The sequence below is a fragment of the Penicillium waksmanii genome, assembly GCF_028829765.1.
Source record: "Penicillium waksmanii strain IBT 27052 chromosome Unknown utg000008l:1.0-5622682.0:1.0-5626561.0, whole genome shotgun sequence".
Taxonomy (NCBI): Eukaryota; Fungi; Ascomycota; class Eurotiomycetes; order Eurotiales; family Aspergillaceae; genus Penicillium; species Penicillium waksmanii.
In genome coordinates, this window is record NW_026643254.1 from 2,919,425 (window position 1) to 2,943,128 (window position 23,704).

General features: G+C 47.8%; 10 protein-coding genes across 10 annotated transcripts; 5 read left to right on the forward strand and 5 right to left on the reverse strand.

The window, feature by feature from the left end:
• Nucleotides 1-320: 320 nt before the first annotated feature.
• Nucleotides 321-1,205, forward strand: N7481_009410 (arginase family protein; the record flags this gene model as incomplete). The annotated part of the gene is made up of 1 exon (XM_057268629.1): nt 321-1,205. The coding sequence occupies one exon, from the start codon at nt 321-323 to the stop codon at nt 1,203-1,205; it is 885 nt and encodes a 294-aa protein (XP_057119306.1).
• Nucleotides 1,206-1,671: 466 nt separating this feature from the next.
• N7481_009411 (uncharacterized protein) lies at nt 1,672-2,283 on the reverse strand (the record flags this gene model as incomplete). Its single annotated transcript, XM_057268630.1, has 1 exon — nt 1,672-2,283. The coding sequence occupies one exon, from the start codon at nt 2,281-2,283 to the stop codon at nt 1,672-1,674; it is 612 nt and encodes a 203-aa protein (XP_057119307.1).
• Nucleotides 2,284-3,094: 811 nt separating this feature from the next.
• N7481_009412 (peroxiredoxin-like family protein) lies at nt 3,095-3,971 on the forward strand (the record flags this gene model as incomplete). The annotated part of the gene is made up of 2 exons (XM_057268631.1): nt 3,095-3,385; nt 3,483-3,971. The coding sequence occupies 2 exons, from the start codon at nt 3,095-3,097 to the stop codon at nt 3,969-3,971; spliced, it is 780 nt and encodes a 259-aa protein (XP_057119308.1).
• A 960-nt stretch (nt 3,972-4,931) lies between these two features.
• N7481_009413 (peptidase of plants and bacteria-domain-containing protein) lies at nt 4,932-6,545 on the forward strand (the record flags this gene model as incomplete). The annotated part of the gene is made up of 1 exon (XM_057268632.1): nt 4,932-6,545. One exon carries the CDS (start codon nt 4,932-4,934, stop codon nt 6,543-6,545), a length of 1,614 nt encoding a protein of 537 aa, XP_057119309.1.
• A 738-nt stretch (nt 6,546-7,283) lies between these two features.
• N7481_009414 (uncharacterized protein) lies at nt 7,284-8,156 on the forward strand (the record flags this gene model as incomplete). The annotated part of the gene is made up of 1 exon (XM_057268633.1): nt 7,284-8,156. One exon carries the CDS (start codon nt 7,284-7,286, stop codon nt 8,154-8,156), a length of 873 nt encoding a protein of 290 aa, XP_057119310.1.
• Nucleotides 8,157-8,323: 167 nt separating this feature from the next.
• N7481_009415 (uncharacterized protein) lies at nt 8,324-11,047 on the reverse strand (the record flags this gene model as incomplete). Its single annotated transcript, XM_057268634.1, has 1 exon — nt 8,324-11,047. One exon carries the CDS (start codon nt 11,045-11,047, stop codon nt 8,324-8,326), a length of 2,724 nt encoding a protein of 907 aa, XP_057119311.1.
• Nucleotides 11,048-11,611: 564 nt separating this feature from the next.
• On the reverse strand, nt 11,612-14,830 carry N7481_009416 (uncharacterized protein; the record flags this gene model as incomplete). The annotated part of the gene is made up of 2 exons (XM_057268635.1): nt 11,612-13,825; nt 13,883-14,830. The coding sequence occupies 2 exons, from the start codon at nt 14,828-14,830 to the stop codon at nt 11,612-11,614; spliced, it is 3,162 nt and encodes a 1,053-aa protein (XP_057119312.1).
• Nucleotides 14,831-15,619: 789 nt separating this feature from the next.
• N7481_009417 (ankyrin repeat and protein kinase domain-containing protein) lies at nt 15,620-19,387 on the reverse strand (the record flags this gene model as incomplete). Its single annotated transcript, XM_057268636.1, has 3 exons — nt 15,620-17,162; nt 17,209-18,126; nt 18,198-19,387. 3 exons carry the CDS (start codon nt 19,385-19,387, stop codon nt 15,620-15,622), a joined length of 3,651 nt encoding a protein of 1,216 aa, XP_057119313.1.
• Nucleotides 19,388-19,636: 249 nt separating this feature from the next.
• Nucleotides 19,637-21,292, forward strand: N7481_009418 (uncharacterized protein; the record flags this gene model as incomplete). The annotated part of the gene is made up of 1 exon (XM_057268637.1): nt 19,637-21,292. One exon carries the CDS (start codon nt 19,637-19,639, stop codon nt 21,290-21,292), a length of 1,656 nt encoding a protein of 551 aa, XP_057119314.1.
• Nucleotides 21,293-21,589: 297 nt separating this feature from the next.
• Nucleotides 21,590-22,832, reverse strand: N7481_009419 (putative adenosine deaminase; the record flags this gene model as incomplete). The annotated part of the gene is made up of 4 exons (XM_057268638.1): nt 21,590-21,745; nt 21,822-22,488; nt 22,578-22,720; nt 22,776-22,832. Coding segments are annotated over 4 exons (1,023 nt in total), but the record flags the coding sequence as incomplete, so codon positions are not given.
• Between the last annotated feature and the right edge of the window lie 872 nt (nt 22,833-23,704).

Sequence of the window (23,704 nt, forward strand, 5' to 3'; positions counted from 1 at the left end):
CAGATGCAATGGTACTAGCTCGACTGATCTGTAGTGAAGCATCATCTACCAAAGGAACAAGGATTGGTTTGAAAGTACTATGTGTTCCAGAATAATTGTATGATAGAGTTTTAGTGCATATAATGGAACCAAGAGCATGGTATGTTGTCGTTCTCTTCACACCTCCAGCGTCTATCTCCAAGACCTCCATCACCTCCAACACCTCCACGGCTACCCTTTATAAGCTACGTCACCAAGGCGAACTTCTTTACTGTGTGATTTTTTTTTTCTTTTCACGAGATATAAACCCAAGTTGAGTCTCGGATTAAAAAAGACTGGATATGGCTACTTCTATAACAATCATCTCTTCACCATATCATGTTGGTTTGCGCGATCATCGCGTCGGCAATGGCCCGCACCGCATCCGCTCTCTAGGCGTCATCGACGAGCTCGAAAAACTGGGCATTCGGATTCATATCACCGAGATCGAGCCAGTGGACAACTACGAGGGCGAAATAGGAAGAAGCTTCGAAGTTATGCGACGTATCTCGAAGGCCGTCACTGCCGCCGTGTCAGGCAACAGCTTCCCGCTCATTCTGTCGGGGAATTGCATGGCCAGTGCCGCCGTAGCTTGCGGCTTGGGGATCAAAGATCTTGCATTTATATACTTCGATGCTCATGATGATCTTGACTCGCCAGACGTCAACGAAAACGGCTATTTCGACGCTATGGGTCTTTCTATGCTTCGAGGAGAAAGCTGGAATGCGTTTATGAAGACTATTCCGGGCTATGAGCCGTTTTCTTACGATCGTTTTCTATATTGCGGCCTACGAGACCAATCTGAGGTCCAGAGGCAGCGCGTTATTGATGCCGGGATGCATTCAGTATGGGGCAGTATTGAACGAAAGGTCGACTTTGCGAAAGAATTTGAAGCCCAGCTTGACAAACGCTCTTACAACCAAGCGCTGGTTCACCTTGACCTTGATGTCTTGGATGAATCGTATGGTAAAGTGAATGACTTTCCATCGCCAGGAGGACTATTTGAAGACGAGTTGGTGGCTTGTATGGGAATGTTACCCAATAAAGCGGTTCCAAAGTCACTGACTGTTTGTTCGTTCGATCCTAATTCAGGAGATGGCGATAAGATTGCTCATATTGCCATCCGGGCGATCAAGACCTTTTTCCAGTCTCTTATTGAAGCAAATGCCTTAGTAACAAAGTCTTAGAGCCCGCAATGTGGCGTGTATCTTTATTTCATCTTTTCGATAATGTTCAAATCTACTCAAACTTGTCCAGGTTTACGGAGCTATGGTGGAAGTTCTCCTATTGGCTTTTTGGTGTGATAAAAGGTCTATTCCATTGTTTGAGTACATAAAGAGCTCTTCGAGCTCAGATACATGTAGGACCCCAACCACATACATGAGAAAATCAACTGGCATATTTGACTGATCAGTCTTGTGACACAGTATGAGCGTCACAAAGAATCAGATAGAGTCGGCAAAGGTACAAATTCAAACAATAGAGATTGTATCAATCTGAGAACATGAAACGAATACATAAATGCCCGAAATGGTATCAATCTGGTGGCATGAAAAGGGCACAGACGTGTAGATGGTATCAATCTGCCCAGGTGGTATATAACAGGAATACAGATCACAGGATATACTAGTAGTCATATACTAGGACATTGCCTCAATGTTTGAACATTTCCTTCAATTTCTTACATGCCGTCGTACGGTGAGATACCACTTGTCGCACCTTGCCCGCGATGAGCTTGCCAATATTCAGTTCCTCAGTAGAGGCTGTGAAGGAAGACGTGGATACGGTAGAAGACAAGGTCATGGAAGGCACCTCGATGTCTTCGTATGGCGAGTACATGTAGTCATCTTCGGCAAATGTCGCATAGGCAGTCTGATTCCGTGCTTTTTTGGAAGCACCCGCTTGGCAAATTTGATTTCGCAAATCAAACAGAGTACCAGTTGCTGGCCTCTGTTGAGGGAAGGGAGGGACGGCCTCAAGTTGAATATCACTGTCGATGGAGGTGCAGACAGTGGATGAGGTGACCGAAGCGACATCACTCTGGTCGTTTCCAGTGATGTCGGTATCGGTGTTGTTGTTGTCCTCGGATTTGCGAATGGAAGATTCTGAAGTCTCCCGTGCCCATTTTGAGATGACAGCCTTGTGGTCTGTCGAGGGTAGAGTGGCGAGAGCTCGGGGGTTTAGTTCCCCGGAGCAAGAAGAGGATTGGCGAGGTCGTGGTGCGAGGATCGCATCAGTGTTTACCTCGATGGTTCTATGTATCATGTTAGAGAATAGATGAAGCCAAGAGAGTATAATGGTATTCTACTTACCGTGGGTCGAAGAATGTTTTATTTTTCGACATGGCGTCGAGCCAGTTAAAGTCCTGGGACTGTTCGTAGAAGCGAGGGTAAGAAGTCATCTTGGCTATATGTATTTAACAAGATGGGAAGTTGAAGGGGAGATGGATGAGGGAAAAGAGAGAAGCATGGGAAAGAACGACTGGAAAAGACTTAAATAGAGATCAATAGAATGGTCATTTGGTGCTCATTTATTGATCATCTTCAAAGCCAAATGGGCTTAGTAGATATAGATGCAAGGCCGATCATCGATTTGTATACTTCTTTCCATTTTGGGAATACACAGAGTTCAATCCTGACCGTGGTAAGCATAGAAGCTCTGTAGCTTGAAAGGTCAAGTATGACTATTCTGGCTTAATAGATCATGACCTCGTCCATGGGAACAGGAGCAAATCCACGGATATTCTCTTGTTTTTCAATCTCAGACTATATCTAGACCTCCGACGACATTTGTAGAATTGGTATTTAGACCATGACGTCATAATACAGAAGTCGAACAGATGAATAGGATCACTTCAGGATATCAAAAAAGTGTTGCAGTAAGAGGTCACTATGAAAGAGAGGCCCCTCAACTGGATGAATTGTAGGTGTCGCAGAGACATGCAAACCCTAAATTCTGCCCGGACGATCCCAACTTGGCCATAGCGCGGGATTGTTGACCCCCGCCCCTCGCGTAGCTGACACTTCATATCCGCTTCATATCACTCCATCGAAATCAGTATCAGTACTCCAACGACATGGCTGACGATAAGGAGACAACCGCTATCCCGGTACCCCCACCTGTAAATGATGGGGAAACCGGAACGTCGGCAGCGCCTCCGCTGCACGACGATGCCAAGGGTACAGGAACCAAGAGCAGTGGTCCACAAGCAACAGAGGAGCTTCCAACCCCCGAGACCTGTCGAAAGATCGAGGATTACCAGGTACTGGATCGCGAGGGGAAAAAACACTCATTTAAGAGTCTGTATGATGGCCCTACTTCAGCCGACCGCGTGGTGGTGATTTTCATCCGGCATTTCTTTTGCGGTGTAAGTACTTGCTAAAACTTCGTATTTTCGATTTCTGCAGGTGATTTTGCGACAAGAATCTGGTAGTAGAGTACTGACACCATATTTATCTTACCAGAGCTGTCAAGAATACCTTATCGCCTTGTCGAAAGCTATTCAACCAGCGGACTTGCTAAAATTGCCTACCAGTACATCGATCGCCATCGTCGGTTGCGGCGATCCAGGCTTGATAGATTTCTACGCCACTCAAACGGGCTGTCAATTCCCAATATATGCTGATCCCTCGCAAAAGTTGTATGGGGACCTAGGAATGGTCAGTAATCTGGCCATGGGACCACAGCCGGAATATATACGCAAAAGTATGTTCCGAATCATCGGTGAATCGATCGTGCAAGGTTTGAAGCAGATTCCAAGCGGTCTGGCACACAAAGGGGGACCAAACAGTCAGAATGGTGGTGAACTTATTTTTGAATCCACCGGAGAGGGACTGCCAAAGCAGATGACTTGGTGTCACAGAATGACAACGACGCGTGACCATATCGAGGTCAACGAGCTTATGAAAGTTCTCGACCCAAGTCAGAAATACTTGCAGAAACCCCGGGAATGATCTCTATCATACTTCGCATTTCTATCTTGCGCCAGTACTCTGGATGTTATATTGTTCCTCGCCGCCAAGTGCTACAAGAAAAAACCTTTGAGATTTCATCAATATACGCGCTCTCACTGTATCTATTTCAATATTGATTCCTAATTGATAATACTCAGTCGAATTAGTCATATCTACTTTTTTTTGAGCTGAAGCATCCTTCAAGTTCTTACGATAAGAGCCTAATGTTTGCCTCGCGTGTTCTTCTCTCGTTGCCAAACCTCGAGCTAGACATATTGCAGAGGGACTCGGAGAAAGGCATATCAACAAACTATTTACGTCCTGATTCCAAAAAGGCGTAGATGGTGAGTAATAGCAGCGATCAAGGTCCAGAGAGGAATGTCAAGCGGGTTTTATTACTATTTCAAGAAAGGGTCCAGCCAAGAAAGGGTCCAGCCAAGAAAGGGTACAGCCTTAAAAGGCCTCGGGTAATTTCTTTTTATTGAAAGAACCATTCAGTGTGACTTATTGCGACGTGATTTCCTAGATACTGCCTCGTCAGTCCATGAAGTTGGGGGGGTGGGATTTTATCTGGCCGAGTCATTTTTATGATTTGGTTATAAATTCCTAGACGGTCTCGGAAACACCTGAAAGTCTCATTATGATAGCGCTACGCGAAATCCCTGTCTCTTTGACGCGCGGTGAGACGAATCCTTGTTCTTCTTTGTATGTATCAAAAGTTTCATCCTTTGTTACATTTCATATTTTGTATACCATGGAGTTATTGTTCAATCTTCTTTGTCATAGTATAGATAAAGCTGCGATGAGCCGCTAGAAGACAGCCACTCGAGAAGTATAAAAGGGTCTTGAAGTCTAGCTTATATTATAGATCCACTATTCCAATATCGTCTTGTGTCCCTAGATATACACTATTTGACTCAACTATAACGCACTTACAATACTCATTGACTCACGCCAAACATGATGTTCTCACTGAAAATTTATTGGACGCTTCTTGCCTGTTGCTCTATTTCCGCAGTTTGCGTTTCTGCAGCAAAGAGCGATGCGACGACGGCATATGGTTCAGACATGGAATGGGGGACCCCAGAATACTATGTTAGCAAAGGTTTCAATGCCAATGGGCTTCCAGACCTTTCCATACTCTCAGATGAGATAAAGCAAAAACAAGTCTCTATGAAATGGGCAAACCAACTAGAGAAAAACAGAAGCAGCCGAGAAGCACAGTGGAGCGCTGCCCTGCATGAGTTTGAAGCTCTGCCTATCGGTACTAGTAAACGGCGCAAATCTCGATTTATGCAGATCTTGGACATATACAGAGCAAAGGTCGGGAATTTTCGAGAGGAGAACGTTCAGAATTATCAGATCGTAGATAATCTCGAAGAAGGGAAAATTATCAGCGTATCAGGAGGTCGATTTATAAAGACAACATCTGTACAGTTTCGGCTTGACGGAGGAAAACTAACAACCGTGAATGCTATGCTCAGCTGCGACCCATACAATACTATCTGTAAGGATATGCTCTTGAAGCTTCATCCTTCTGTTAGATCGATGCTTGACAATGTCATGCGATATCTTGTCGCACCTATGGCAGCTCAATATCGCCATGTTACGGCTTACCCTCTGTCACTTCATATAGATATTCGACTGGAAAGTCCTTACGATCGTCGGCATAATTCGTTAGCCTCTGGACTTGTTCCCGCATCTTCTACCAGCGGCGGCACTAGGGTGATAACCATCCAACTCCCATATGTGAACAAATTGGCACGATCTTATTCGAAAGATGCTATCTGGCGGGAGATTATGGGAACAGTGACACACGAGGTTACACACCTGTTCCAATGGTATAACCATAGACTTCAACCTACGAAACAGCCAGGTGTAATCCACTTTGGTTCCCCATTGGGCGTTTGGCCATTTGGTAGGTCAAATAGTCTTAGCGATAACAGCTTTCAGGCACCGGCCTCAGTACCAACAGAACTTCTAGAAGGCATTGCAGACTATGTTGTAGTTCGATCCGGGCTGGAAAAGCTTCACTGGAGACGGCCAACCTCATCAAAGGAATTGGCTCACAAGTGGCAGACGGGAACTTACCATAGAGCCTTCTTTTTTGAATGGTTAGAGATGCGGATCGGAGAAGGCACTGTTGGCAGATTGATGGGCTCCGTCCTAGATTCCGGATATGCGGGAAGTTATCCAGAAGCAGGAACCCCCTGTGGACTTGAATACGGCACTTGGGAGTCTGTGACTGGTATGAGTGCTCAGGATCTGTGGAAGGAATATGGTCTGTTTGTTGATACCACTATGCGACAGCGATCAAATCCTCACTGGACATGGGCCCAGGTCTACTTCATTCTTTTCGTTTTAACTACCTGCTACTTGATTTTCCGCGACGTGAAGTGGCATAACAGCTGGACTTTGAACCAGTGGACCCCTGATTGGGAAAAATGGACCCCTAGCTGGGCTACCACTAGTGTTAAGTGGACATCAAGCTGGAATAAATGGACTCCCAACTGGAGCTTGAAGAATTGGGCTTCTAGCCTTAGAACTGGGATAGGGGAACGCCGAGCTGGTTGAGACAGCCACCTACTAGTACGAGTTATTGACGAATTTGGATTGCAAGTATTTCTGCAGTTATATATTTCGGCATTCAAAAAGAAGTAATTTCACCCTTGACGGCCGTACTAGTAGACAATCTAATAGTACTGCAATGAAATCCACCATTGTGTAATATTCTTCATAATCGTCGCGAATAGAGTCAAAGCAGCAGCAAAATACTAGTAGTAGAAGCGGTAGGTGCTTCTTGATCATGACAACCGCTTCTGGGAGGAGTGCAGCATTCCTGTCCGAAGGTCCGAGCCCCGGAATATTGGGGGCCTGAAGCTGAGAAGTGGGGGCCGAGATTGAGGGGTTAGCGACTGCCAGTGACTGAAAGAAAATCATGGCAACCAAATAGTAGACTAAGCATCTGATGAAGAGCAAAATGAGGTCGTGAAAGATCGAGGGTGAGTGGGGGTAACTAATCTAGTTCAAGTGGCACTATCAGTGTCTTGGCAATATCAGAGTGACGATGAAGCCTGGAGGGTGCATAAATTTAGATGCATTCTCCGTAATGCTTGAGGGTAAGCTTGGAATATCCGAGTCATCCGTCAGAGTCTATTTCGCAAGAGAGCCTATCATGCAATGCCAGTTGGTCACACATACCTATTTACTCCTATCTAGGCAAGTAGTGCGGAGAAATACTCGTCATCAAGAGCGTTCGCTCTGGTTATAAGCACCGGCGAGTTCTCCCTGCTTCACAAAATCTACCTAAGTATGGAGATTGCCAATACCAGCAAGCTTGAATTCGAGGGCGTTGGCCTCAAGCATAGAGGAAACGGGATTTGGTTCAAGTACCTGTTTCTCGGCGACGAAGATGATCCTACGAACAACTACCTCTTTGTTCTCGCTCGTCAACAAAGCTTCTATTCACCTGTGCATCGCCACAACTTTGATCAGTTTCGCTATCCCACGCTGGGCAACATTAATATACTCCCAGAAGTTGACGTCCGTCAAGGCGAACTTTGTTACCACCCCGAGGGTGTCCACTACGGCCCACAGGACGACGGCGACGAGCTCAAAGAGGTTCTGGTCCTCCAGTTTGGCGGCGCAAGTGGCCAGGGCTTTGTGAGCCATGCAAAACTGGCAGAGAGTCAACAAAGACTTGCCAGCCATGGTCAATTTGAGCGTGGCAAATTCATTCGCCGAGCACAAAACATCGATGGAACTGGTTACGATGAGTCGGAGCCCGTCGACGCTTTCCAGGCGCTATGGGAGGACCAGACGGGCCGGTCGCTCGTATATCCAGAGGGTCGTTATGACCGTATCATCAAGATGCAGCCAAATGCATATGCGTGGACCAAGATGAAGGGCTACAGCGGGGTCTGGAAGAAGACTCTCGGGGTTTTCTCCGAGCGCGAGACAAGAGTGGAAGTGATTAAGATCGAGAAAGACAATTGGAAAATACCAGCTGAGGATGCTACACACCTGTTTTATTTGTTGAAAGGGGAGGGACTTGCTGACGGTAACGATATCAAAGCCGAATGGGCTGGTAGAATCCAAGCAGGCAAGGCTGCAGAGGTTAGCACGGATATCGAGCTACAGATACTTCACTTCAAGTTACCCATGCTAGCGCCGGAGAATAGCTAGGGGAGTGGTTAGATCCAATAAAGCTCTATATATTATTAGTCGGCTATTCAATAGCCTGGAAGCGGATCAGAGTGGTTTGAAAGCAGGCGAAGGGGTATAAATTTGTATCTTAACTGCTTAGTAAAACATTGACTGGCAAAGTACATCCTAATCTAAAGTCCATTTCCCTAGCCCTGCCACCTGAAACGCCCTTCCTTCAACGTTTTCACCACTCCAAGAGGCATGAACTCCCGGTTAACAGCCGCCAGACTTCCGTAGGTATGCACCATCTCGTCATGGTAGAGCTCCGCGACCCAGCGCCAATAAGGTGTCATTATGCTCCATACCGGACCGATAGTCCCTTTGCTTGCTCTGCTCGTGGGGCTCTTGAGACCAATCATATTTTTCCTCAAGTCACCAGTGTTCGCAACACTCTTTTCCTCCGGGACTTTGATCAAGTCGCAATAGGCAGAATAAAACCAGTGGCTGAAGGTCTCTGGGTACTGGTTATGCTCTTCCAGTGAAGGAAATGAAAGAGGTTGGCCATTTGAAGCCCGAAGTGTTGTTTGGAAATTCGACCCCTCTTTCTCGAACTTCTCCCTGGCCCCGTAATAATGAATCTCGTCCGCTAAAATCGCCCTCTGGAGTCTTCTGTGCGGTGTTTGCTTGATGTTTTCACGCATGGAGAGAAGATTGACAAATGGATTCAGTAGTTCGAGGCCGCCCAACTCAACAGGGTAGTAGAAAAATCCTTCAGGAAGGTCATGAATATCGAATCTTTCTGCGATGAGTCCTCTCAGATAGTTGGTGACCCCACCTTTTTGTTCAGCATCTCCATGAGAAGGTTTTCCGAAAAGGGCAGACTCAATGCGGCTGAGCGTTGAAATCGCCATATCAATGTGGTCTCGGCCGAAACACAAGGCAGGCTTCGCAAAGTTGTTGGCGAAGAAGCGCCCAAAATATCCATTCCACGCCTGGACCCATTCGAAGATGCTCTTGCAAGATGAAAGCTGGCGATCTAGCTCTTCGATATGCTGGTCCACCTGTTTCTGATCGATGACGAACTTACCCTGCTCTGCATCGAGAACCAAGAAGCCCCAACGAATCTCACCGGTGGGGAGAATTTGACTTTTTTGGGCTTCACCCATCTGGACTGTGCCGGTTTTTTCTTCGTTAAATTCCAGCCCCATCAAGTTGGCAAACTTGGTCATAGACCCCCAGGCTTGTTCACAGTCCTTCCCTGTTCCCCAGAACCAAAAATCATCATGCAGTCGATACAGAATATTTCCGTTTGTACCCTGGTTCACAGCATAGTCCATACAAAAAAGTACCGACTCCCCGAAGAAGTCTGAAAGAGTGTGGCTCATAGGAATTCCACGCTTGCGAGTTTGCACCTGAGCAGCAGGGCCATCTTGCACAAATCGCAGTGGAGCCTCGAGGAACACTTTGAAAAAGTTCAGCCACTTTCGGGAAACACCAAAGTACTCCAGAACAGTTAAAATGGTTGTATGGGACAAAGATGGACCAAACCACTTGTAGTCGGATCGAATCGCAGTGAACTCGCCCCTCAAATTCTTTTGAATGAGGGACTCGGTAATCAATCGGTGAAGGAGAGAGTGCTTTGTGTTTAAGGCACTTTTAACTTGGGAACTGTCGTCATAGTTTCGAGCGCCCTCGTGAATAGATTCAGGTAGTTGACTCATAAAGTATTCTTCCTGGTATGTAGTCTTTCGCAAATAGTTTATGCACCTGCTTTCAGACGTGGGGACTTTCCCATAGAAGTATTTGCGTCGTTCAATGTACTCCTCAGGAATCTTCTCTTGAATGGGAGTCCAGGCACGTGAGCGTAGAAATGATGTAAACACTTCACGCAGCTCGACGGCCCACTTCGTGCCAAGATACTGAAGCATGAGGCTGTCGAGAAGATCCTCATCCATAAAGACGCGGTATTTTCCATTGAGTTGTCGCCGCATTTCGACGGGAATTCCATCCTGACTCCAGCTCCAGCTTTCCAGAGACGACAGACGCATGTTGAGCACATCGGCGACCTCCTGTGTAACCTCCTTGTTACGCATAAATTCCTTGAGAACTGATGTCTTTTCCGTGCTGAGAAGGTCGGTCTGCATCAATGCATTTGAAACCCACTGAAGCTCATTCGCATCCAGCCAATTCCCTTCTGTGGCCAGATCATTTCCAAACCTTTGAACGCTCTCGCGAAGCTCCTTGAACGCTTGTTTGGTCAATTTGTCTTTGTGGAATAGACCGTCAAGATAGGAGCGAATGTCTTTTGCTTCAACGTGGTTACCGGTAGAAAATACCAGTGACTCCCACTGCGCTCGTTGGTTGTGCATTTCCGCCCGGCCCACCCTTTCAAAACCAGTTTCAGACTTGCCGGAATCCGATCCACCATCCTTATTAATATCAGATACGTTCTGTGCATCTAGCTGGGCTAGCCACTCCGTAACCAGCTTGCTGTAGAAGGAGGCATGGTCGTGCTTGAGTTCGAGGTAGCGAAGCTCATTTTCAAGTTGACCGATCCATCTCTGCAAGGTCTTCTCCGAGATAGAGGAATCGTATCGACCCTGTAAAAGAAAACGGCGGATATTGGAGTGATCTCCGTTACGGAGCTGACCCATGTCTAGGTTAGGCATTTCACTCTCTGAATCATCGTCAGAAGATTCCATATCCAGGTCCATGTCGTCTTTGTCGAGTGCATTTTTTGGGTATCCCTTCAGGCTTGAGACACCATTGAGAAGAATTTGAGCGCGAGTGTGCAGATCGGTAGCTGCAGCTGCATTTTCGCGTATTTCAGCCTTGGCCGTGTCGAAAAGAGTGCGTTGCTTGCCAAGCTCATTGATCTTAGTGGCTGTGATAGACTTGAGGGTTTGCGGAAGTGCTCCGGTGGAAGCCATGTTGATGGATTGGCGAGTAGTAGTGGCTATGACAATCCCAATATGAAATTTGAGGAGATGTTCAGGACGGCGATGAAGGTAAAAAGAAGGTGGAGATGGCTGGTTGAATGTGAAAAGGGAAGATTGAAGAGCGGCGAAAATATTGTTTAAGTATTGCTAGGCAGCAGCTAGTGAGAAGCGAGCCGCCTCAGATTTGAGCGAAGTATAATGCGGTGAGTAGGCGGGCACTCGAATTGGCAAGCGTGCAGTTGTTTTGATAAAGGGAAGTGAAGCCGCAACGGGCAAGGTTGCGGACCCCACTACATCGGAAACCCAATCGGGTCAAGTGCCCCACTTTTATAGATCAACCAACACATCACACATCACACATTACATTGGTTTCCATCAGTTCACTACTAGCATGGGCAGGTTGGTGGCAGGTTACGAGCATGTGAGGTCAACTCTTTCCTTCCTGGAAATATTATAGGGAGAAATACATTTCAATGCATAACTAATTCAAGGGCATACAGCGAGAGTTTACCCAATCTCCAAGGCTCCTTCAATCATCTGCTATTATACATCCTCCTAGCCCCACTGGCACAGGACCTTGGGAACAACCATCATAGCATTTGCCACGCCGTAGCAGGTTGATTGGCTTTGATCACCATATTCCGTGCACTGGACATCCTCCGAAAAGTCAGGGCAGCTCAGAGTACCAGCTGTTTCATCCGAGTCGGACGAGTAAGAGCAATCACTCTTATCGTCTACATCAAAGTCCAAATCATTGTCACCGTCAGGATAAGGGACGTTCTTCAAAGATATGTCACCACTGGCGCTCCACTGGCCAGTACTGCCATCACACCAGTCAGGACTATCGTCAAAGATGTCGGGCGTATATACACTCCAGCTGTTGGACCAGCCATTGACAACATAAGCGACAACTAGCTGAGCGGTTGGAAGTAGTGGTTCTGTGGTTGTGGGTATGGGATCTTCCGTCGTAGTGGTAGGTGCCTCCGTCGTCGTGGCCGGTGCCTCCGTCGTTGTGGGTGCCTCCGTCGTTGTGGTAGCTTCTGCTGTTGTAGTGGTCTCATCGGCGGTTGTTGTTTGCTCCTCAGTTGTAGTTGTTTCCAGACTCGGTGTGGGTGTTGAAGTAGGCTTCGGAGTCGAAGAGGGAGTTGGGCTAGTCTGTACCGAAGAATAGGAAGCGCTCGGTGTCGAAGTCAAAGTGTTGGAAATGGGACTACTACTGGAGGGAGAAGTGCCTGAAGAGGTTGAACCTGATTCGAGTGCTGATGATAGTGGAACTTGTCCCCCTGCAGTTGCATCGGCCGGGCAATCGCGCTTTTGATTACCAGACTGTGCAACCTTTTGGTCATCATACGCAATCCAGTATCTCTGATGGACGTAGCGAGGCTTGTCTTCCACCCAAACTCGCACCATGGCTTGTTGAATAGAGCAGCTATCGGTGGCTTGGCGAGCTTGAACAGGGTCGTACTGAAAAAGTACCTTTCCCAGAGGTGTGAAGGTATTGTCGGCTCCTCCGCCTCCGGCGCGACTGTAAGTGATAGGAATTGGAGGAGTCGAAACCCCCAAAATATCCTTCACCTTTTCCACGATTTGGTCCACCTTTTTGTCATATGCCTTGTCATAATCCGCTCGGCCCGAACTACCAGGTCTAATGACATATGCTGCAGGTCTGTATTGACTAGCAAATGCCCCGTTAGATCCTGCGTACTGTCGCAAACCGGAGATTCCAGATCCGCCATCGCCACTTTCAAGAGGAGTGAGGACTTCTTGTTCAAATCTCTCCTGTGTTCCAATTCCCCAGTTGCCCTGGCTAAATCCAGGAACCTCCCAGAAATGAGACATGTATACAGCCTTCTCGGATACAACCACCACCGAGGTGCAACCATATAATCCTTGGACAGCCATGTCATACTTCACCTTCTTGAGCTCATGATAAAGAGCTGTGGGGTTTGACCTTCCACCAGTTCCAAGCGGCACCCACTCAGCCCAAACATACTGGTCGACCAAGAATGCACCGGTGTCGCCGTTATAAGGAGCATCTTGTGGGGATGTGAGAGTACGCTTGGTGAGATCCAGATCCCTCTTTGCCGCTGAACTAGCAGTCGGAGTAGAAAGAGACATGCAAGACGAGCATCCTGTTCCACACTGCCCACCAACACTGGAGCTTGGTGTTGTTGTTGTAGTACTCCAGCTAGTCGAGGTAGATCCAGTGGTGCTGCACGCGGTTTCCGTTGAACAGGTGGTGCTGCAGCTCACCGTTACAGGAGCACGACCAGCCAGTTGGGATTTTGGAATAGCAGTGGTTGGGCACACAACATCACAATTTGTAATCGTTTCAGTTTCCGAGCAAGAAATCGTTGTAGTTGTTGTAGAGGCAGAGATATCACAGCCAGTCACTGTCTTTGTCGACGTGGAGCAAGATGTTGCTGCTTGTCTCTTACGACCAGGGGCTGAGGTGGCAGAGCATTCCACGTAGATATCTTCGGTGGTGGTGGAGGAGGAGCAGGAGGTCGAAGTAGTAGAATCATCTGACGATGACTGATCCTCGTCATTGGAGTTCTCGGCTAGGTCTGTGATGCTAGAAACCGTGCTCTCCAAGCCTTCGATGTTAGAAAAGTCGTCGTCGATACCTTCTTCAATCTCAGACTTCACTTTGTTCAGTCCATCATCGATACAGGTGACAGCGTTGATCAAGTCCGAGAGAAGGTTCCCACCGTCACTGCATGAGCCTGTTGATCCTTCTGAGCTCGGATCAATCTTGTTCAGAAGATTCTATGAAGCTGGTTAGCGATGGGAGACTCTTGCGACATTTTTAGATGGTTTTCTTACCCTAGCCTCCGGCTCTACCTTCTTGAGTTTCTCGATGGCATCTTGTGCCTTGTTTTTGTCTGGCGTGTCAATCAATTTTGAGAAAATTGGAATGAGTGTGACCGAGATCTCATTTTGTAAAGAACTGACACTCGAAGTAGCTTGTGGGTCATCGGTGTTTAGAGTTATAGGAAATGGAACCGTTGAAGATGTAGTAACAGCACTGGTTATGGTGGTGCTTGGATTAGTGATCACAGTTTTTGAAGTAACGGGAACCACTGTATTCCCAGCTGAAGAAGGAGGAATTTTGCTGCTTGAAGGCTTTGGGTAACCAGGTGTTGAAGGTGAGCCTCCGGACGGCGAGCTGGTATCCTTGGTCCCTGGGTTGGAGCTCGGGTTGGAGCTAGGATTGGAGCTAGGATTGGAGCTTGGGTTGGAGCTTGGGTTGGAGCTGGGATTGGAGCTGGGATTGGAACTTGGGTTGGAGCTCAGATCGGAGCTTGGGTTGGAGCTTGGATTGGAGCTTGGATTGGAGCTTGGATTGGAGCTTGGATTGGAGCCTGACTCGTGAGCCGTGCCACTGGTTGTCCTCTGGGTAGGAATCAAAGGGCGGCTTGACGAGCTAGTAGGCAAGCTCGAAGGGCCGGGGCTAGGCAGGCCAGGGCTTGAGGTGGCCACGGAGCTACTTTTCCGAATGGTGGTCGGCGACGATCCAGGAATGGTCACTGTACTCGATGGAGGATTTTCAGACGGCAGTGTAACGGATGGAACTGGGGTTGAGATGGTCGATCTGGATGTGGAGAAGCTGTGATGGCTACTGGCATTTCTAGATCCTGACTGCAGACCTCTTCTCGCTATCATTCTTTGCACTTCGTCCGATGCAGACGCTCGTGGAATCCCAATCGCAATCATCCATAATGCCCATAGCAGGACAAGCCATGAGGATTGTCCCGCAAATTCAAAGCGCATTATCAATGAAGGTTCTAGTTTTGTTTCAATGAAATGAATAGAAAAGATTGGAAGTGTCGGGGGTGTACAGTTTCAATTCTAGCTCGACAAGATTCTGAGGCGCCTAGGCAGTTTAAATATCTTCTATTCCTTCCATTCATCTGAATAGGAGCTCGGCAACGGCCGTCATCTGGAATATGCCTCGTAAGAAATGGACGATCTATATGCTGCTTACGGGCGGTTTCATCCTTCCTTCAAGTTCTTGGAATACTATTTTAGACCAATACAATTGTACGCGAAATCAGTTGAAGTGGAAGCGAACGGTCCCACGTATCCCGATTCAGTGAACGATCAACACTGACTTCCGCCTCCCCCTGCATTGAAATGAGTGGTTTTAATTAAAGGCCCCACGAGGGCCGTGACTTTTGAGAAGCAAAAGTGATCCCTCCCAATAGGCTTGCATCTTCCGTGGTGCAGAAACTCTGGCCCCCAAACGCCACTGCCCGCAAGTGGGCCCTGCCTATGTTAGTTCACGCCACCCTGACGATCTTTATCGGCGCATACAGCGACACTTAGACCCCCCGTGGACATCGGCAATAAGATTTTCAGTCTATATTCGTTTTAGCCCCATGTGGCATTCTGGGCAATTTGAATCGGCCCTGTCAATTTCCAATTGATAGACGGATGATGCATTTCATATGTACATATTGTGCTCTTATTACCGATCCCGACCCCTGCAATTGATTGATCCTTCGGCTTTCTTCTTTTGTCCTATAGCATTGACTCTTCAACTTCCAAGACTCATCTATATCAGCTCTTTTTTCCTCCGATAAGTTTGTTTAGCCACCCCCATCCATTGCTATAAAGGGCCAAATCATACAACCCCCGCCAAGCCTCGGCATTCGGTTGAGTTTCCTTCGTAAAACCGTACTTTTGGATCTCACTCTTATCCCAGTCCGCCGGCTGCTCAATGTAATCGCCGTCCGAACTCCCTTCCAGTTCGCATTTTCGCAAGGCACCAGCATCTCGTAGAATTTGGATAACTTCCGGAAAACATCTATAAGCCTCCGCCGCACGATCTGGCGGGCCTTGGTTGTCACCATACACAAGATTTTGATCAAGTGCATTAGTACGTGATTTACCGATTTTATAGGACGCTAGTGCTTGGATGTGATCACGACGAATTAGTTCCGCAGAATGGAGGGCTTGGTCCAGTGGTGTCCGTGGTGGCGATTTGGTTGTGTCCAGGATATTGATACTGCTTTTGAGGCCCAGCGAGAGCAAAAGAGCTAAAGTACGGGGCTTTCCATGACTCGCGGCAGCAAATATAGATTCGCGGCTGTTATCTTTGTTACCAAGGTAGCATTTTTCGAAAACTTGTTGCATGTTGAAGCCAAGGGCATGCAGGAAATGCTCAATAAGATCGTGGCTGGGTTTATCGCTGAGTACTGCGTTGTTGGCAATTGAATAGAAAATATCTCTGCCTCGGTCATTGATAATAGTTGAATTGGCACCTTTTTCAAGTATAAAGCGGCCTCGTCGTCCAGGGTCAAGGTGAGTCTCCAAGGCTATCGACAATGCAGTAGCCCCACGGCGTGTCACTCTGTCAATGTCTGCTGGTGGAGAATGACCAAGTAGAATGTTACACGCGGCCTCGAATTCGTCCTCGGTGTGATATGTTGTCGTCAATGTGTGCAGAGGTGTATCTTCTTCATATCGAGTGGGAATATCAATATTCGGCATGGCACGAACTATCCTGTTGAGGGTTGGGATATATGAGTCAGGGTAATCCAGTCGGGGTGCTGTGACGGCGACCCAACAATGCAAGACTGTATCTCCTCCCGCAAGAATTGATTCTTTCAAATCGGCCCCCGCTTCTAGCAGGGCATTTATCATTCCTCCATCCCAGACCCCGAGCTCAGCAGCAGCAGCAATCGGTGTCAGGGGAAATCGCCCATTTTCCTTGGCATTTACATCCGCTCCGCCCTCAACTAAGATCTTGACTAGATCTGTGAGCTTCTCAAAATGCTTATTCCAGTTTCCATGGCGGATCCAATAATGCCATTGATGAGGGAGATAGCCATGTCGATCAGGAAAGTACTTCGTGATCTGGTGCAACGTATTTCTTCCAATCGAGTCGAGCAGCGTTCCATCCGCACCCCGAGATAACAAATGTCTTGCTATTTCAGGCTCGCCGAAGTATGCGGATAGCGCAAGTGGAGTGGTTGACGAGTCTAAACGGTGGTACATTGCGTTGATATTCGCTTGAAAGGAAATCAGAGTGTCTATTGCAGTTCTGTTTCGAAAGAAGCATGCCCAATGAAGCGGTGTTCCGTGGGGTAGTTCGAATGGGCTTATAGGGTGTTAGCTTAGGATTCAATGCGCACGACAACACTTACTAATGAAGAATCTGGATCTTCTCTGGATATCCGCCACTGTTGTCCTTGACCACAGGCTCCATATTTGCGTCAATATCTGCACCCCCTTCAAGCATTCGCTTTGTGATATCGTGAATCGCGTCATCTGGAATGGTAAAAAGCCAATGCAACGGGGAGTTCTTTTCTCGATTTCTGCAGGATGCATCAGCTCCATGATCGAGAAGGATTCCAATCACATCTTTCTGTCCCGCTTGGAAAGCTTTGTACAACGGTGTCTCTTCATTCTCATTTTTCACGTCCACTCCAACTTCCGCAGTCTCCAGTATAGCCCGTACTGTATCGCTAGCTCCGAAAGCGGCGGCGGCGTGTAGTAACGTGTTCCCTTTGCGATCAACAACGATTCCTCTTTCTCTCATCCAGTTCAGCACTTTCTGTCGACTCATTGCTGCTTTCACGTCGGATTTTCCTAAGAATGGATCCGAGCAAAACCCTCCGTTCATTCTAAATCGTTGCTTTGCATCTTCAATTTCGTTTTGCAGTCGCCCTGGCTTTGCAAAGTAATATCCTTCAGAAACAGCTTGCAACATCCACTTGTCTAGCACGTTTTGGCTGAAGTCTGACTCCTGCCCATGAGCCTCCATAATCTGTCCATATATAGCTCTAGCAGGTGAGGATCCTGCTTTGGCAGCGTCACCCAGATATGTCAGCAGACGATCAAGATACGTAGGCTTTTCCCCGGTGATTGTCTGGGCTATTCCAAGTAGAACATCACCTGTAAATGGAGGCGCATTTCCTTCTTTGCTAAGAGCGTGTTGCGTTTCAAGCTCTTTGCGAATACTCTCATCTAGTCGGTACCAGAAGAGCGGGCCTTTGTTGTAGATTGGGTCAATAACACCCGTAGGGGTATTTGTGGAGGCGCTAGATTGGATTGAAGAAAGCCTATCGCCAATATCGCCAATATCGCCAACTGTCAGATACTCGTATGTGAGAAGAGGGGAGGGTTTCCATACCAAGATGCATATGCTGGCGTATCAGTCTTGAGTAATGCCTGGTTTGGCAAAGGGCGACTTCTGGGGTCTTCGGCCAAAAGCTTCAAAACTGCTTTGCGAACCTCCATGCGAATAGCGGATGGGATATCCTTGCGGTCATTGAGTAATTTAGAGACCCGATCAGAGATCCCATCGAAACTTTTGTTGAAAGTAAGGGGTTGACCGCCGGCCGTGAAGACAGACAGCAACACCAATGCAAGGCTATAGGAATCAAACCTAAACATCATGTCGGGTGAAAATTTGCCAAATTTGGAGATATCCTCAGCGATTACTTCAGGAGCCAACCAAGCCGGGGTACCACGATAGTCGTTCAACTCGAACCCGGCATCGGGCGCTTCTAAGTCAACGCACACTCCGAAGTCACTCATCTTGGCCCGAAATGGGACCTTGTCATTCGGACCCGGAAACACAAGTACGTTGTCTGGCTTGACATCCCCATGCACGATGCCGAGATTGTGTAGTGCCTCTAGCCCGTTCACGACATCAAGTGCAAGCTGGTATCTCACATCTACCCCTCTCTTCTCAGTGATGAGAAAGTCACTCAACGGCATCAGTGCCTCCTCCATGAATAGGACTGGTACAGCCATATCCGCAAATGGATAGTCGAATCCCCACGCCAGCAGACTTGTGATATTTGGATGTGCACGCATGATGGGATTGCAGAGCGACAGAACTTCAAGACAAAGTGTCCTCAGCTGAAGACGATAGTCCATAGTCGCCGCGAAGCGCTGGTCGGCTTTATTGGAAAGGGGAACATTAACGCGTTTTATCACCTCTCCTTGGAAGGAAGGGTCTTTGAAAACGGTGAATTGGGCACCGGAGCCAATTTTGGTACCACGAGTCGAGAGGTTAATCGTTTTCAGGAGACGAGGGCCATGGATTCCAGTTTGGGATAGAATAGCTGTGAATTGGGAGAGGGTGCTGAGGACTGGAGCGGATCCATTGCGGGTGGCTGTGATGGCGGATTCTAACGGGTCAACCCATGATGAATCGGACTCAGAGAGGTCGAGACTTTCGAACTCGATCTCTTCAAGGTCCTTAGGGCTGGACCAGTCTTCGAGGGTGGGTGAGAGGCTCCCTCCATCAAATGACTCGAAGGCATTCTCGTCGAGGGAGTTGAGGATGTCATCGTACGAGGAAATCTCAGCCATGCTGTTTTTCAGGAACCTTGTCAAATTTACACGGATGAATCCGACGAAAAATGAGGTATCTTCAAGTTCGGCTATCTGCAGAGGTGCGGGGCTATTCTGTCGAAAGCTCTTTGGCGTGTAATTGGGCTTATTCTATATTAGTACCAAGTTAGTGCTTACGGGGCCTCATCTCCAGCCCCTCCTTTGTTCCTTTGTTCTGCTCAATTATTTCAGTTCCCCCTAAAATGCTAAATTGATCTTCAGGTCAAAATGGACTTCTATGGCACAGCTTCGACAGCTATAACCCAGCTTTACCAAGTCACCGTCTTCATTCAAGGTGTCATCTCAGACTATAAATCCTTCGATGATGATCGGGCCGAAATTCGAAGCAAGTTGAACACGCAACTCGCCACGCTCGTATTCTTCAAAAGGATCTGCTGCCATCCAGACCATGGCTTGATCCTTACAGGGAAACCGGACGATTTCATCGCGAGCACAGTGAATGATCTGTTGGACCGGATGCGCCTGGCTCTAGCAGCGTATGAGCGTGTCGCTGTCAATTATGGCCTCGGGTATGAAGAATTCACCATCGAGTCGGTGAAGCCCAAGGTTGAAGAATCATTAATCAAGAGATGGAAAAGCAAGGCAGAGGTTATTAAGCACAAGGCAGTTGACTGGTCCCTATTCGACAAGAAAAGGCTGAATGTCATGCTAGAGACGTATACCGGACTGTCTGGAAATCTACGGGATCTTATGCAGCACATATCCCAGGAAATGCTAGCTATTTTTCTTGCAGATCACAGAGAGGGATTGAAGGGTACAGGCTTAGAGCCAGTTTTGACGCGGCGCAATCTGGCTGAGAATAAGGCACCGGCAGACTACCATGAACTGGCTGGTACCATTACCAAAGAAGGAAAGAAAACTGAGGGTTTTCAGCTTGGAAAATGGTCCGCTCTGGGATCCGAAGCGACTCAAGTTGTTGTTGAGTATCATGAGTACGAAAGCGAGCTCAAACGGGATGATCTAGAAAAGGATGAGATCGACGCACTCAAGAAGCCCATTCACAACTTGGCTTGGATTTTACAAAATTCCACCTTTACTGGCACAGAAACAGAATCTCTCGATCAGCCCAAGATTTATGCACTTGAATGTCTTGGGTTCGTCGATCAGCCCACAGAGGAACAAACTGTTTTCCTGTATAAGCTACCCGAGTCAGAGGGGGAGGTGGGAGATTCTCTTACGACTCTTCACGCCTTCGTCAACGCTGTCGATGGCGACAACCGATTACTTCAGAAGCCCTCTCTGAATGACAGATTCAGCATGGCGTACACGCTCGCCTTGAGCCTTTCCAATGTTCATGCCTCATGCTGGGTCCACAAGAATATCTGGAGCAAAGGAATCCTCCTCTTTCTCGAGACACCATCAGGAGTCAGCGCCAAAGATCTCCACGATCATCGTATCAAGCCAAGGTCTGGAAACAAAATTGTCTCATATCTTAGTGACTGGGGGTATGCACGCTCTGATCAGCAAAATACGGATATGCGTTCCGACTTCAAGGTCGAGCCGAATCTCTATCGTCATCCACGTCGACAGGGTCGACCGACACAGCAATTCAGCCGCGTGCATGATATATATGCGTTGGGCGTCGTGCTTCTTGAAATTGGATTATGGGTTACGCTATCCCGAATAATGCAAACGAAAATCCGCGATGCAGAGGTTAATGGGCGACTGCCGAGGCCAAAAGCCGTGCTGGATGAGTTGGTGGCGAGAGCGGCTCTCTATCTACCAAAGGAAATGGGAATGGGATACACCCAAGCGGTGCTTGCTTGTCTGAGGGAAGACTTCCGCGGAACTGATGGGCCTTCTCTAGCGGTAGACTTTCAAGAAAAGGTGATAGATGTACTGAAAGGAGGTGTTAAAATGTGAAGACACAATGAGGACGACGGTGTTGGATGAAGCAAGTATGGCCACACTCGCAAGTTTCTTTAACAAGCACACGTCTATAGTCTTGATATTTCGTCACAATTAGAATAGAATTGATCATGATATATGCCTATATGAATAATGCTTTCCGGGTCATTTATTCGTGATATTGCGCTGTTGTGTTCTCTTTGATTAGCCAATGGACAAAGTTGTGCGCATCATAGTTAGTTAGCTATGAAATGGACTCACTTGTAGTAGCTCCGCGACTGAATATCAGTTTGAAGCAAATTTTATCAACCTTCCCTTGAGTCTCGTCTTTTCCTGCTCTCCTCCGAATATTGCGTCCACGGACTTTGTCGCAATGTCAAGCAAGTCGGTACGATCAAGTCCAAAATGCTGGGCCGCAAGAAGATATTCGTTCGAGACAGGACTGCAGAAGAACCCTACATCATCCGTCTGTACCAGATGTGTCAGCTTTGGCCTCCAACAAACAGAAAGGAAAGAGGTCTCAAATATCGAGGGACAAACGAACACACAACGCAATCGGACAATCAGTATGCCTCCACTCCCCAAAATGATGGTCCAAAAAGTCCCCGTCAATCAGCTTCGCATGCACATTACAAGACATGCACAGCTCCAGCCCAATCCGGCGCCTAATAATCTCCCGTTTAAATTCATCAGGAACATGGATGACGTGCCCAAGCCGATCGGGCTGGAAGGAAAGCAAGGTAGCTAACTCGGCCGGTGTCCCTGATGCGCGTGTCTCGGCAAAGTGCAGGGTGAGTCCGAGCCCGTGGTCCTTTGCCCGGGCGAATGCATCCCGATATAGGGTGACGTCGCCCCGCGTCGGGTTCCCGCAGATGTCGACGCCGACAACCCCGCGCGGTTTGTTGGCGATGGCGAGATCAATTATCTCGCGTGCTTCGCTGGTGGTGGTGTGACCTCGGTCTAAGGCGAGAATGAGGAACACGGACATTTCTTGAGTTCTAGCTTTGAATTTGTCGATGGTGTCCAGTATGGTATTCAGATAGTCTTCTCTGGTTATGTTGGCTTCTGGGGATGGTCGAGGGATTGTTCGGAGTTCCAGGTAGCAAATTCCATCGTTGAGAAAATCTTCCAAGACGGAGTTTGTTGCATATGCTAGGCTTTCGAGGTCATTGCATAGCTGGTAGATAAGCCTGGAGAAGACTGAGAAGAAGCTGTGCTAGTGTTGTCAGTCATATGCTGTAGAGATGCAGTCGCAGTTGCAGTTCTATGTAAACATTGAATGCTTGGGATATTCACCTACGTTTGCAGGGTAAAGTCGACTTTTCCCGGGGGCATAAGCACCAGGGGATCTGCCACTGGAAAACTGGCGTCTTCAGTCTTCTTTCGCTGCCATATTTCGTGAAGGCATTGGCGACTGATACTGCCACTCAGATGGGCATGCAACTGGACTTGGATCAGCCTCGATACCGCCCTCAAGATCAACATAGATCGTGCATACTTCGACCTTTGGTAAAGCCTTTGTGAATTTGAGGTTAACTGGAGTAGAGAGAGACATAGTCACAGTTGATGGCATGTACGTGCCCCGCAGTATTCAAGTTGAGGGGAAGCGAAGTAGCCCGGAAGGAACAAGTCAACAACACAGCCACTGGCCACTGGCCACTTCCCACAGGTGGTCACCTGGCCCCACTGGAACCTGCCATACTACAAGTAGTACTAGTATCTACAAATTCTAGTAGATCACCACATTACTGGTATAAAATATCTAAAATATAGAAATACAGCATATCATCTTCGCCTCGTATAGACGACGAATTTGGGTCGGCCACCGAAGACTAGACTGAAGTAGGCTACGCCGTAGCTTTGGTAGCGAGGAGCAGGCGAATCTGACAGGTAAGACAACCTGTCAGTCTTCCCCCAAGGAACCGTTTCCCCATCCCCCGTTCCGGCGGTATTCTTTACCTGGAAGTGAAGCCGGTTTACCCTTTTGTACCTTCGTACCTTCGTAACCCCTTCGTATTAAGCTTACCGGTGGGATCCGAGCCTTTCAAATCTCAATCCAACCCCGGCCAGTTTGTGTGTAATGACGTTTCACATTAATTGGACCGCGGGTTCCAGATAACGAGATGAAAAGTGGAGCGATTAAAGCCGGGTCAGGAGGGTTTTCTATCTTTTATTCCTTTTCTTTCAGGGTTCTGTTCTCTTTTGAGTCCTACATATCGTGTGATTACCTTGTATGGAGTAAATAGATGATTGTTTTTCCTCGCTAGAGCTGGCGCAATCTTACGATGAGCGATACCTCACCTCCGCACAACGGTTCATGCTGGTGTCCCGGAGTGCCGGTTTCGCATGTTTCAGACGCACTCCTTGCCAGCTCCTGGGTATGCTCTTATGCATGCCATCAAGAATGACAGGGGGGGGGAGGAACCA